This window comes from Orcinus orca, chromosome 7 (genome assembly GCF_937001465.1).
Source record: "Orcinus orca chromosome 7, mOrcOrc1.1, whole genome shotgun sequence".
Taxonomy (NCBI): domain Eukaryota; kingdom Metazoa; phylum Chordata; class Mammalia; order Artiodactyla; family Delphinidae; genus Orcinus; species Orcinus orca.
This window is the reverse complement of record NC_064565.1, coordinates 112,249,858-112,264,755: the sequence shown is the minus strand read 5'-3', so window position 1 is coordinate 112,264,755 and position 14,898 is coordinate 112,249,858. Positions and strand designations below refer to the sequence as shown.

Genomic DNA, 14,898 nt, shown 5'->3' with positions numbered 1-14,898 from the left:
AAATGTTACTCATATTGTCAATATTGTTTATGAAGTATTCATGATAAAAATATAAGAAAATTTCCAACTTATAAGTTAAAAGACACTAACTTGGCCTTTGAGGTATGTGATATGACCTCAAAGATACATTTTAGACTAAATAGGTGTTTCAGGCTTTTAAGAAACAAAATTAACGTGCCAAGTTTCAGACAGATCGGTATTGATACGTAGATCATACAAACTATCTAGAAATAAAGCAGACTTGTTTAGTATGAGTAATGAAGAATATTCATTGAATTAAATTGTCAGATACTGTGTCTCAAAGAACATTTGCTCCTAGATAGCATATTAAGTTTAGAATAATCTGGAAAGAAAAAAATCTAATTTACATTTAACTTATGAGGTCTGACATAAATGTCTACTAAATACCGGAGGGAGAAAATACTTAGTAAAACATCCAACTATATTTTTCCTTTGTTTATAGAACAGATGTGTCCTAGAAAAAAATGAAGGCCTATTTCTATAAACTGTATTTTATACACACAATGACTTTTCTAATAACACTGAAGATACATTCTCATGTAAGAAATTCTCCTCCAAAAGAAATGAAAACATTTAAAAAACAAAACTGTTAGGACAGAGACCACGTCCAACTTGTTCATCATCATATCCTTAAAATGATCTTCCCTTCATCATTCGACAAATATTTACTGAAACTCTACTATGTGCCAGGTCTGACTTTAGGTTTTAGCAGTGAACATTCTGTTCTCAGGGACCTTACATTTCAGTGGAGAGAAGACAGACAATAAATAAATAGGTGTAAAAATATGTCAGGTGGGGCTTCCCTGGTGGCGCAGTGGTTGAGAGTCCACCTGCCGATGCAGGGGACGTGGGTTCGTGCCCCAGTCCGGGAGGATCCCACATGCCGCAGGGCGGCTGGGCCCGTGAGCCGTGGCCACTGGGCCTGCACGTCTGGAGCCTGTGCTCCGCAACGGGAGAGGTCACGGCAGTGAGAGGCCCGCGTACCGCAAAAAAAAAAAAAAAAGAAAAAAGAAAAACAATGTCAGGTGGTGATGAAGAAAAATAAAGCAGGGTAAGGAGACAGAATAAGAATATTGGAAGGGCATGTCTCTATAAATTTTTATACAATTCTCGCCACATATAGTGAAAATGCCTATTTTAATTCCTAGCTTTAATAATGTTTTATGTGACTAGAAAAAAATTATTTGTATCCAATACTAATACTCTTTATTAGAGAAAAAGTCAAGCAAATTAAAATGTAATTCCTGGAATCAATCAATAAACTAATAATTATGCTTTACTTTAGTTCGGACAAGAGATGATTTTTAAAAAGTGGCTCCTTTCTGATGTAAAGACACTGGGAATATAATCATGTTCTTCTTCCCTCTCTCTCTCTCTCTCTCTCTCTCACACACACACACACACACACACACACACACACACACACACACACACACATGCCTGTGTGCTATTAAAAGAAAAGTGCACCTTTTGGGGAACTGGCCAAGGTGTGTTCATGTGCTCTATGAAAGGCAAAATGTGGTGATTTATGTTATTGCTGTGAATCAAGAATACTTGTTACTAAAGCATTGGTGCATTTCTTTATGACTCTCATGACAAACTGTTTTCAAATCATCAATGTACCTAACCCAAGTCTTTATTTTGTCACTTTTGTGGGCTTAACAAATACCAGGTTATCTATTATGTTCTTGAGAAAACAGGCAAACAGCAGTTAAATATAAACTTAAACACACAAAAAAATCAAACTGAGTTGACTGTGGTGGCCTCAAATAAGAACTTTGATTTCCACAATACTTATTATGCAAATTAAACATGTAAAATAACAATGTAAAGCCAGAGTAGCTCTTCAAAGAAAAAAATACTATTTCTTCTTTTTAAAGAAATCAATGCTTTCATAAAAAATTCAACAGCATTGTTTTCATTAGAGCCATCCATGTAATGTGGTGGTTTGTTCTTAAACGGCTTTGAGCAATCCAGAATAGTTAAGTGAGGAAGTTCTGGGAAGCTTAACTTGTGAGGCAAGTTAAGTCTTACAGATCACACCACACTTGTATTTTTACAACTGTTACATAAACTTTTCGGCTACAGAAAACAGTCTGGCGCCAGAAAAGAACTGACCGCATTGGCTTTGGCCTTTACCTTGTTTCCTGTACCAGCACAGCAGATGCCCAGGGCCATTGCAGCTCCATAACGCACATGAGGATTGTAACTCTCTGACAACAATGAAACGACACTGGGGCACTGTTCAGGGGTCCTGATAAGAAACAGAGAAAGTGAAGACAGTGTTATAGATAACATATTTTAAATCAAGATGGAAGAATTTTAATCAATTTTTCGAAAGTTATGGGAAACAACAGAGTTATATTTAACACAGAAGTTACAGAATTAAAAATCTCCAACAGAATTCTAATTATTGATATTAGAAAGCTATCTTCAACATTCAGAGAATATATGAAAAGAAAGAGGAACATATCAGTGATCCCTCAACCACAGCTCTGCATCACAGCATTACTCATTCCCTTCTGTCTTCTCCAGGGTGGGGAACAGCCCTACGGGGGGTGGGGGGGTGGGGTAATGGGGACGGGGAACACTGCCCTACGTCCATTCTTATAACTCCTGCTTACTCTGTGTCTTGTTTCAGAAGACAAAAGTCACTTACAGAGACTCCAAGATGTTTCCAAAGCTGCACAAAAGATTTAAAACTCCCAGTATTACTCTGATTGAATATTAAATTGTTAAATAAGACTTGGTATGAAAAAATTCTGATTTTTTTTGTCTTCAGCAATTATTTTTGTGTTGATAAGAATAGAGAAATTGTTCTTTTCTCATCCTCTTCATATTTGCAGCAAATACAGAAGAGAGGACAACCTTGACAAATGAAGTATCTGATCTCATCTTTGAAGGACTATCCTGTTATAGTGGTCACTCCTGAGGGGGCAGCAGGTTGGGTGTAGTAACTAGAAGAGACTGTAAGGGGAGTTTCTGGAAGGCTGGTACTGATGTTGAACTAGGTGCTGGTTACACAGGTGTGTTCAGTTACGAAAATTCATCAAGCTGTAGGCTAATTATGTTCATATTTTTAGATGTATACTACACTTCAATAAAAACTTAAAAAGAGACTATTAATATATTACGTTTCATTAGAATGCTTTTTCTTTTTTCTTTTTCTTTTTTTTTGCGGTATGCGGGCCTCTCACTGCTGTGGCCTCTCCCGTTGCGGAGCACAGGCTCCGGACGTGCAGGCTCAGCGGCCATGGCTCACGGGCCCAGCCGCTCCGCGGCATGTGGGATCTTCCCGGACCGGGGCACGAACCTGTGTCCCCTGCATCAGCAGGCGGACTCTCAACCACTGCGCCACCAGGGAAGCCCAATAGAACGTTTTTTAAAAAAAGTATCCTGTTGTGAATAAAAGCAGTTATTACCTACAGACCAATTTAAATCTATAATTCTATGTTGAAATTGTCCTCTAGCCTCAAACTCCAGTGAATGGTAAATTCAAATTTCAAATGGAGTAGAGCCAAGTTTATGCAAACTGTCTATAAAGGTGGAATTTTGGGGGAGAGGCAAGATAGGGGTAGGCGATTAAGAGTACAAACTATTATGTATAATATAAATAAGTTACAAGGGTATATTGTACAACACAGGAAATACAGCCAATATTTTATGGTAACTATATATGGAACATAATCTTTTAAAATTGTGAATCACTGTTGTACATCTGAAACATATATTATACATCAACCATACCTCAAAAAAGAAAAAAAGGTAGAACTCTGCTATCACTCTTTCTTGAAAATGTTCTTTCTCAGTTTGATGAAGCTAGCTCCTAGTACGAAAAATCTGTAAACAATCTAGTGGCAACAATACAGAAGAACAGTATAAAGAAAGCAATGTACTAGGAAACAGAAGATCTGGGTTCTAGTCTTAGTTTTGTTAGTTTCTCAGTACATGACATCAGGCAAATCACTTAAATTTTCTTTTCTGTAACTAGAGATAATATTTCTTGACTATCATGCAGGAATAATATAAAAACAAATGAACAAATACACATATGCTTTCAGTTAATGAGTACTGAGGTAAATAACAGTAAGTTATATAAGAAGTAAAAAACCCATGTTCTAGTTACTGTTTTGCCTCTAAATAGCTGGGATAATTTTAGACAAGGTTCAATTAACCATACACTTTGGGGTCCCTTTTCACATCGGAAAAAGAACGAATTGGACTAAAAGTTCCATAAGGTCTGTTCCACTTTACAATTCTATGGCTTTTAAAAATGAATCAATCATCAAAGGTTTTAAATCAGTGTTCATTATTACAGGACATTTCATCAATGAGAAATATTCCTATGAAATAAAAATGAAATTTTAAAGGTGATATCATACCAAAGAGGTTGCTGGAGAATTACTGTAGTTGACAGCATCATTGTTCAACTTTTTAAAAATAAATAATTAATTAATTTTTGGCTGCATTAGGTCTTCGTTGCTGTGTGCAGGCTTTCTCTAGTTGTGGTGAGCGGGGGCTACTCTTTATTGCAGTGCACGGGCTTCTCAATGCGGTGGCTTCTCTTGTCGTGGAGCATGGGCTCTAGGCGTGCAGGCTTAGTAGCTGTGGCTCACGGGCTCTAGGTGCGCAGGCTCAGCAGTTGTGGTGCACGGGCTTAGTTGCTCCGCAGCATGTGGGATCTTCCTGGACCAGAGCTCAAACCTGTGTCCCCTGCATTGGCAGGCAGATTCTTAACCACTGCACCATAAGGTTAAGTCCCATCATTATTTAACTTTTATTTTTCACTTGCATTGGGCTAAGAACTTAAAAGTTCTGTCCATAATTTTTTTTTAAATGTATTTATTTTTATTATTTATTTTATTTTTGGCTGTGTTGGGTCTTTGTTGCTGCACGCGGGCTTTCTCTAGTTACGGCGCACGGGCTTTCTCTAGTTGCGGCGAGCAGGGGCTACCTCTTCGTTGCGGTGCGCGGGCTTCTCATTGTGGTGGCTTCTCTTGTTGCGGAGCACGGGCTCTAGGTGTGCAGGCTTCAGTAGCTGCGGCTCGCGGGCTCTAGAGCGTAGGCTCAGTAGTTGTGGTGCATGGGCTTAGTTGCGCCGAGGCGTGTGGGATCTTCCCGGACCAGGGCTCGAACACGTGTCCCCTGCATTAGCAGGTGGATTCATAACCACTGGGCCACCAGGGAAGCCCAGTTCTGTCCATACTTTGATACTCAAATCCTCTGACAAACTCAAACATCTTATCACATAACAAATTATAAATAAAACCACTCAAGACTGCACATGTCTCAAGGGGCAAGGATGGAGACTGTGTCTTCTGTACTTTTTCCCATAAATTAGTGGCACAGTGCTAGGTACTAAAGATAAAATAATTTTTATTACTTAATAAAAGACAAAGGGAGCCAAACTAAATATATATTTAGAGACTTGACCAACAAGTATTTCCTACTAGGTTCAAATCCTAAGGGTTAATCACTGGGAAAAATATCAGGCCCTTCCTTGTTCCCCTCCTCACTTAAGTTTTTAACTCAGCTAGATAATCAAAAATGAGAGAGTTAACAAGTACCTCTGAGTTACTTCATAAGGGCTAATTGTGTGTCTTTTAATTTTATGTGCTTTGAAGTTCCCAGTAGGGAGACCACATAAAGGGCTAGGGAAGGCCTACTTTAAAAAGTAAAACACTGAAACAGGTAACTAAGTTCTGATTTGTTGTTTCAATAAAATTTCTTGGCTTGTAGCTAACAGTCATCTTACCAACTTACTATTTGTACAACCTTCCAGAGAGCAGGAATTGTGCAAGGGCATATGCACAAGTCACTACCATATTATCCAACCATAAAGTGCACATATGAATTCCTTTTTTTAAAAACATACTGGCTATTAACTACTGTTTATTGAATATTTTGTACAACCTCAATATTAAATTGTATTAATCAAAATGCTTTCAAGAATATGTGTCTTTTCTAATCTATCTTCCCTAGAAAAGGAAAAAATATAGCACTATACGTATACAGGCAGAAACACTGTTCTAAGCACGTGGGTTTGGTCCATCGCAGCGGGAATTTGGTGAGGACATAAACCTCACGGTAGTCCCTTGGCAGAGTTATGAATTTATATTTTCATTAGGTAGGTGCCACAGGATTACCATAATGACACAGGAATTAAGAGTATTCCCTCTGTTTAAGTCCCTTGTACTCCCTACCAACAGACTCCAAATAATCTGAGCAGCATCCTGAATTTTGAAGTGCCCGTTGAACATCTTTAACTAAATAGTCCACAAATACCTCAGTCAATACACAGAATTCTGTACAGAAAGAGGAATAAAGGGCACCCCTCCCCTAAACTGCTTCTCTTTCCGTCATGACTATTCATCTATACACCAAGAAAACTCACATTTTCAATCATTCTATTCTCTCATTCCCCACATCTAATCTGCCCAATCAAGTGAAACCTTTAAATCTTGTTTCTGTTTGCACTGCTTGTTTTAGACCCTGATCATCTCTCACTTGAAATAATACAGTGATTCCTTAAACGATCTCTCTCTTCCTCCTCTCCCTTTCGTTTTCAACATGCTGTGGTAGAGAGAACGTGGGCTTGGAATTTGAAAAACCTGGATTCCAATTCTAGTGCAGCCATTTATTAATAGAATGGCAATCATTAAGTCTCTCTGAGACTTAACTGCTTCATGCATAAAATGATATCTGCTCCACCTTATTTATGCTGGGGAGTTAGTGGTGTGGTAGAGTAGAATACTATACTATAATTACTAAAATCTTAATGCATAACCAGAAATTGCCTTTGGGCCAGAACCAGGAATTTGGTTACTAGTATGCTGTAGTTTGGGCTCTTATTTTTTAAGAAAGGTAAGGCAACTCATACCCAAAAGTTCATTCAAAACAATGTAAAACAAGTTGGATATTAAACCTAGAAAACTGGTTATATACAGGGTTCTGACCTCCAGATTTCCTCACCAACTTTTTAGGGAGCTAATGGCACAGAGAACACTTTACCTACCTTGCCCCTCAGCTGCAGCAAGGACAGGACATTCCAGGGAAAAGTGACTCACAAAGAGCTTATCCTAAACGTATCTTAAAACTTCATTTATTTTATGATCTCCCACTTGTTAAAAGTATTATACTTAGAATAGGGCATTAACAATTTCATGAGGTTTAGAAAAAAATTTTGCCTGCGAACATAAATACAGAGCTTTGCCTGGGAGCCTAACGCAAAGAGCTTTACCTAGTTGATTACCATAAAAGACTGATATAGGTTGTGAGGGCTATAAACTCAAAAGCACATAAAAAATTCTTTTATGTTTCTCAGTCTAATAATAGTTCCAACTCTGACACCTTCTTCAGAAAATTTGTTAAGACAAGGAATGACAAATTCTTTAATTAGCTTAGACATTCAACCTCTTCAAGAGTACAATAAAATCATAATATTCTAGGTTTATTTTAATTTTTCAACAGGCAGCTCTAAAAGGACAAAAGAATTTTTCTAAGCAATGATCGCAACGCAAACATTCACTGAAAGCAAAACTTACATTAATCTTTATCCAAATACATAATACATGTTGGTATATATGTCTAATTTTTAAAACTAAGCTAATAAATGATAAAATTATATCATCACCATCTTGAAACTGGTAATGAATTAATGGACAACAGCATCATTATCAAAGACGCTAACATCATGAAAAGAGAAACAACTAGACCTTACACCTTATGTGCACTGCCAGCCCCTTCTTAATAAAAAAGGAGGAGGAGGAGAGGGAGGAAGGAGGAGGGGAAGGAGGAGAAGGAGAAGAGAAAGAGTGAAAAATTGAACCAGAATGTGACCAAGCCTCTAGATCTAACTATCAATTTACAGGAAATATAGAAGACCAAAAAACATTATATTACACACAGGGATGCAACTGAGAAAGAGGGGGGCAAGGCAAGGGAAGGAGAAAGAACCTGCAAATTAATAGAAAATACACTAACTCTTTAATAACAATTCATAAGGCTTTTTTTCAGTTATTTTAGATAATTCTGACTCTCCTTGAATGTTAGCTTTTCTATGTAAACATTTATCTCTTTAAGATAATGTCACAAAATAATTCCTGTAGTTTGTTTTAATGGCTTTGGATCAACATTTAAAACTAAGTATTTAAATGACTAATCCCTGATCAGCAATACAAGTTCATCTCTATGTCTCTGTGAACATATTTAGAAAAATAAATGTCTAGAAATGTTCAAGTCACAGGAAAAATAGTGGATTTTGTTATATTGGCTGGGGATAGTTAGAGAGCAAGGAATTCAACACTTTGATTAGCACAAAATGTGTTACCTATGACTTAGCTTTTCCTCATATTTACATTTTGATATATTAAATTTAAAAGTATATTTACTCAGACAATTACAAATTTGCTAGCTGCATTTGTTCTCAACAATGGAGCTACATGTTGTGGGAATTCTAGCAACATTTCTTGCTCTCTTTATTTCTTGGCTAGTTTATAAAAATTTAAAAAGTGAGTACCATTAAAAGAGGGGAGATATTTAACATTTTGAATTTTGTTTTCATCACAACATAAAACATACATAAAATATTATCACAAAAATAACTGAAAAAGAAGAAAACAGTTTCATTTCCCAAAAACACTTCTGTCCTATGAAACTCTGTATCCTAAGCTACTGCTATTTGTAGTTTTTTACTACCGTTTTTATGAGTTTTTTTTTTTACCATCAATTTAGTATTTACTGAATTATCTATCTACTACATGTAAAGTACCACAAGGAAAACAAAACCACACAGATCTTGCCCCAAACCTTACAAATTTAGTGCAATCTTTAATGTTTCTTTTTTAACATCTTATTGGACTTCAGAAAACTAAAAATAATTATAGTTTTAGACAAGCTTTTGGTAAGTTTCCAAACAGATTAATTTCTTTCAGGTGCTGCCAAAATGGAGTGAAAATATCTCAAATAGGTGAGAAGAAAGTAGACTGAAAAGATTTATATAAAGAAATTGCTACTTCACCATAATAAGAAACATGGCTCTGAAAAATCTCAGATTGCATTCCTGAACCTAGAGAAATGTGTAACATTCAAAAAGTTACAGAATTATCAGCATGTTTCCCCCTGCCCTTCAAATCATCAAACTAAGAAATGAAAAATTCTCTAGAGGGGGTTCAACAGCAGAATTGAGCAGGCAGAAAAAAGAATCAAATAAGGTTAACTGATAATATTAAGTTAGGTTAATTGAGAATTGAAGTTAGGTTAGTTGAGATTATCCAATCTGAGGAGCAGAAAAAGAATGAAGCAAAATGAACAGAGCCTAAGAGACCTGTGGGTGACACAAAACACACCAACATACGCATAATGGGAGTCCCAATGGGAGAAGAGAAAGAGAAGGCTGAAAGAACTCTTGAAGAAATAATAGCCAAAAACTTCCCAAATTTTGATGAGAGACTAGAAACCTAACAAACTCCAAGCAGGATAAACTCAAAGAGAACAGTGAACAAAAAAGACAAAGACTACATTCTAGTAGGAGAAAGACAATAAACAATAAATGATAAAGTAAGTAAAAAGGTGAAGCTCTAAGGAGAACCAAAAAAGTAAATCAAGGTAAGGCGTATTGGAAGAGCCAAGAGAAGGGGGCATTTTGCAGTATTCATTAGAGTAGTCAAGGCAGGCTTCAATGATAGGTGATATTTAAGCAAAGAAAAGAAGGCAGTGAAGAAGTGAGCCAAGTGGCTATCCAGAGAAGGAGTATATTAGGTAGAGGAAACAGCTCAAGCAAGGGCCCTGTGGGGGAATGACGCCCAGCATGTTTGAGGAGTGGCAAAGAGGCCAATAGTTCGAGTGTAGTGAAGAGGGGAAGAGTAGTTGAAAACAGGGCCAGACTATAGGAAACTTGGTTTTTACTATGAGTGAAGTGAAGGGCAGTCAGGATTCTAAGCAAAGGAATGATATGATCTGACTTGTTTAAAAATGGTAATTTTGGCTGCTCTACTGAGACCAGAGGGCAAAGGTAGAAGAAAGAAGATGAGTTAAGAGGCTATCTCACAAATCTGGTTAAGATATAACTGTGACTCGGTGGTAGTCATGAACATGGGGGAAAAAGTTTGAAATTTGGTACATATATTGAAGTAGAATAAACAAGATTTCCTGATGGTAAGACGTGAAAAAAAAGAGACTGGAAGAATGCAACGGCCTTTAACTGAGATAAAGAAACCAATAGATAGAACAGATTTGGAGGGAAAGGGCAAAAGTTCAATTTTGGACATTTTGAGTTTGAGATGTTTTTAGACATCTAAGGGAAATACTGAGTAGGTAATTGAATGTAACAGTCTGGAGTTTGAAGGAAAGGCCTAGGCTAGAGATACAAATTTGGGAGTTTCAGTATATAGGTAGTATTCAAAGCCTTAAGTGTGTCTGAGATCACCAAGTGTGAAGGGAGAGGAGATCCAGAAATGAGTCCCAGAGGAGCCCCAATATTAAACAGGTTGAGATGAAAGAGAACAAGTAAAGGAGACTACACAGGAGTAGTAATGAGGTAGGAGAAAATCCAACAGTGTGGTCTAGTGGAAGCTAAGCAAAGAAACTATTTTAAGGAAGGGGAAGGGGAAATGATCAACTGGGTCAAATGCTGCTGTGAAGTAGGCAGAGCAGGTTACATCACCTCCTTTTTACAAATGTAGAAATTAAAGCTCAGAGAAATTGGTTTGTCTGAGCTCCTAACCCTTAAGTATGCTGCTTGTCTCATCTCATGACCACAAGATCACAGTCATTGGGCTGGAAATAGAGTTTTAGGAGTTTTTTTCAACAAGTTAATGGAAAACCGTAAGAGTGAATGGAAGGAGAAAATGAAGAAGGAGAAAAGTCAACAGGATAGGAACCTCTGAAAATCTACATATTAAGAGGGTAGAATAAGACTTAGAAAAGATTCTGTAAGAAAGACAAAAAACGCAGGCAGGATAAGGTGTCTTTGGTTTTTTTGTGTGTGTGTGTAGGAACCTCCCTCCCTCTCCTGGACCAGCCCCTTCTCTCCACCCACCCACCCCACGGCCCCCCAGTCCATTCTCTACTCTGTTGCCCAACAGCAGGTTTCCCCTGAGGTGCATGGAAGCCACAGGAAGCAGGCCTTCGTGCTGCCTTCAGGACCTTCGCCTAGGCCATCCCCTCCCACCCCTTGGTCTGACACCCTCTGGGCTCATCTTTAGGCACCTGTCCCTCCCGAAGTATTCCTCCTGTTTTAGGCTGTAACAGCATTTATCACACTGCGCAGAGGACCGCCCTGTTCCCTGCGCAGTCTGCAGGGTGGAAATACTGTGGCAAACACACCTCTCAGAATTACTAGAAATTGACCTTCCCTCTCTGAGCATGCTGCCTTATCTGTAAAACAAGATACTGATAGTCTGTGATTATGGTGGGGATTGAATAAGATTTTTTAAAGCAGCAGGTACTGCCTACGTTGGGTGCAAAATGAAATGGGAGCTTTAAAAAAGAACTTCTGACAGCTGCAGCTGTTCCTTGCAAACTGCAGGACACGGATCCAGCCCACGACCGCAGTCTTGTGTAGTATATTCAGGCCGCACTGAACACGGGACCTGCAGGCGGCGGAGCGGACTGTGTTGATGGAACAGAACCTAGAACTGGGGCGATGGGCTGAGGCCCAGCGGTGACAGGTCGCTTCTAACGGCTCCCGGGCACCCAGAGCCCGGAGCTGCACTGGGGTGCCGGGTGCCATGGTTCCGGGGTGCAGAGGTTCCGGGGTCTCGAGGTCCCGGAATCCCACGGTCCAAAGTGCCGGAACGCGACCCAAACCCAGCCCCGACCAGCGGCCCTCGCGCTGACGGCCCCGCCCCTCAGATAAGGTGTCTTTGAAGTAAAAAAAAAAGATACAAGTTTTAAAGAGAAATGCTCAGTCAATAGTGATGAATACTGCACAAAATCAACAATTGGTGTTAATTAGTGACTTTCTAAGAGTTATTTTAATAGAATGTTGGGGATAAAAATCTGATTACAAGGGTTATAGATTGGGTGGGTAGTAAGAAGGAAAAAGGATAGGCAATTCTCTAAAGAAGTCAAATGATGAAGGAAAGAGACTTAAGGGATAAGGAAAGGTTTTTATTTTTCATTAACTGTAAACCTGAGCATGTCTTCAAGAAAGAACTTAAAGCTGAGGAAATGAATGTTCAAGGCATGGATTCTATGTGTGAAAAAGAAGATACTTTATTCAGCAAGATTGCAAAGAATTACCATAAAGAGTTGGGACTAAGGATTTAAGTAGAAGTTAGTTATGGTAAAGAGGAATGACAACATGATCCCAAACGATAGGGTGGATGAAAAGAAAGACATTTTAAGAAGTTGAAAGGTGACAGAGCTTTCAGATGGGTCTAAGTCTTTCATTAAAATAAGATGTAAGAGACTTCCCTGGTGGCGCAGTGGTTAAGAATCTGCCTGCCAATGCAGGGGACATGGGTTCAAGCCCTGGTCTGGGAAGATCCCACATGCCGTGGAGCAACTAAGCCCACGTGCCATAACTATTGAAGCCTGAGTGCCATAAGTACTGAAGTCTGAGCACCTAAAGACCGTGCTCTGCAACAAGAGAAGCCACCATAATGAGAAGTCTGGGCACCACAAGGAAGAGCAGCCCCCGCTCGCCGCAGCTAGAGAAAGCCCGTGCGCAGCAACCAAGACCCAACGCGGCCAAAGATAAATAAATTAATTAAAAAATAATAATAAGAGGTAAATTCAGTCACCAGGGAAGAATGAGCGAAGTTTTAGCTCTTTCACTGATCTCGTCAAAGAGAGTGAACAAGAAAGGAATTAAAAAAAAAAAAGCCAAGAAATATTTGAGCTGCACTGAGGGCCCTGTTGAAGTGAGTTAGTCTTAGCTGTACCATATCTATAATTATCAGTATATGCGTTTGCACCCCTCATGAAATTATAGATTATATTGATATAAAGGCAGAAAATGTTTATCTTGTTCATCACTGTATCTCCACAAGCTAACGGAACTCAACGAATACTTCGCAAATGAATGAATATGTAGTGGACACAATCCACATATTGTCAAAAATTCCTTAGTGTGATAGTGTTTGAAAGATACTATGACTGAGAGATAAAAAATATCTTTGACTGATATTTAAGTTGTCAAGATATTAGACTGTCCCTTTAAGTAGAAGACAGAATCTGTTCAATAAATTAAAAGGCATCAGGGATAAAAATAAGTATTTTAGAAAAAAAAGTACCAATTAGGTGTTTTGGTTATGGTCAGATTAGAGTTTGAGTTTGACCTTTAAGCTACTTTAGTAAGAATTAATTTATCTGGAGTTCTTGGTAAATGAGATATTCTACACAAATAAAGTTTCCAGATATTTGAAATCTCATTCTACCATTTAGAATCATACTTTTATATTTTTTTGTCATTTTGGATGAAAATTTAAAAAAATGCATTTCACGTATTCCTGTCATCCAAAACAGAGCTGAATAAAGATGATTTAACCTTTATTAAATATATGGTAGTCAACACTATGGTATCAATTACACCACAGAGTTGTGGAGGGCTGAGTTATGAGAGCTACAAGTCTCTATTGTGAGTAGACCTACATGCCTACACTTGTTAATTCCTGTTTTTTAATTGGCCCCCTTTGCTATTACCAAAGTGCTTGTCCACCTCTTAATCTGTTACTCTACTCTGGAGAAGGGAGGGAAACGTGTTTGTTAAAACTGTCTCAAATATTAAAACAATAACAACAAAAAAAACCGTCTGAAGAGTGAATTTATCAATGGATATTCTTTTGTACTATTTAGCTTTACCACCATGTGCAAATGTTTGTTTTCATTAAAGATGGGGGACAGAAGTTTTTGTGAGTGTGTTTAGAGCAAAAAGATTTGGAGTGGGGACTTATAGACAGCCTTCTGCCTAATGTGCATGAGGTTTTAGAACACAGGTTTAGTTATTTGCCAACTGAGAGATTCATCTACCCTTTTATTATTATTATTTTGCTTTCTCTCCGATTATCAGCTATGCTTCTAATAACTCAAGGTTGCCAAATAAGTAGTTGTTCTAGCTAGTTATGTCCTTTAGCCATTAAACTAATTAAAAATACAAAAATAAAATAAAAACATTCCAAGAACCAATTTTAACTACTTTTAGTTAAGGTTTAAAAAAAAAAAGTGAGGGACTTCCCTGTGGTCCAGTGGTTAAGAATCTACCTTCCAATGCAGGGGACACAGGTTTGACCCCTGGCAGGGGAACTAAGATCCCACATGCCGTGGGGAAACTAAGCCCATGAGCCTCAACTACTGAGCATGCGAGCCACAACTAGAGAGCCTGCGTGCTCTGGAGCCTGCGTGCCACAACGAAAAGATCCCACATGCTGCAACCAAGATCCTGCGTGCTGCAACTAAGACCCTATTCAGCCAAAAATAAAATAAATAAATAAATATTAAAAAAAAAAGAAAGTGAGTGAATGTGGGTGAGAAGGGTCGGCATTGGCACAGTATTATAAAATAATAATGTTTGGTATTTTTATAATATACTCAATGAATATTTTAATAAATTTATCTGTAAACACAAATCAATGAAGGTTTCTTTCATACAAGTCTTTTCATTAAATATAATGATGCTATTTTCAATCTGACATTACTTGTTTTGCAGATACCTATCTGCCTGCATGAGCACAGGGGTCAAATTGTGGTTCAGAATAAAGCAGTTATTTTAAGATATTTTCATAGTCCTGAAGAGAAATTCTGGCACATTAAAATCCATCTGATTGTTCTTGAGGATTATTTTATTCGTTTTCACCCAAAATTCTTAGTAAATATTTTTTGTAAAATATTGAATTTTGAGTTAAAATAAAACAAATATTGAATAAAATCTGAAGT

General features: G+C 37.9%; 1 protein-coding gene across 3 annotated transcripts in view; it reads right to left on the bottom strand.

The window, feature by feature from the left end:
* The window catches only part of PSMD1 (proteasome 26S subunit, non-ATPase 1), a 105,085-nt gene that overhangs the window by 38,039 nt on the left and 52,148 nt on the right, over positions 1–14,898 (bottom strand). For all 3 annotated transcript variants that reach the window (XM_004262601.4, XM_033425533.2, XM_049712521.1), the window contains one exon: positions 2,161–2,275. In XM_004262601.4, the coding sequence (XP_004262649.1) occupies positions 2,161–2,275 (115 nt within the window). The remainder of the gene's footprint in view (positions 1–2,160; positions 2,276–14,898) is intronic.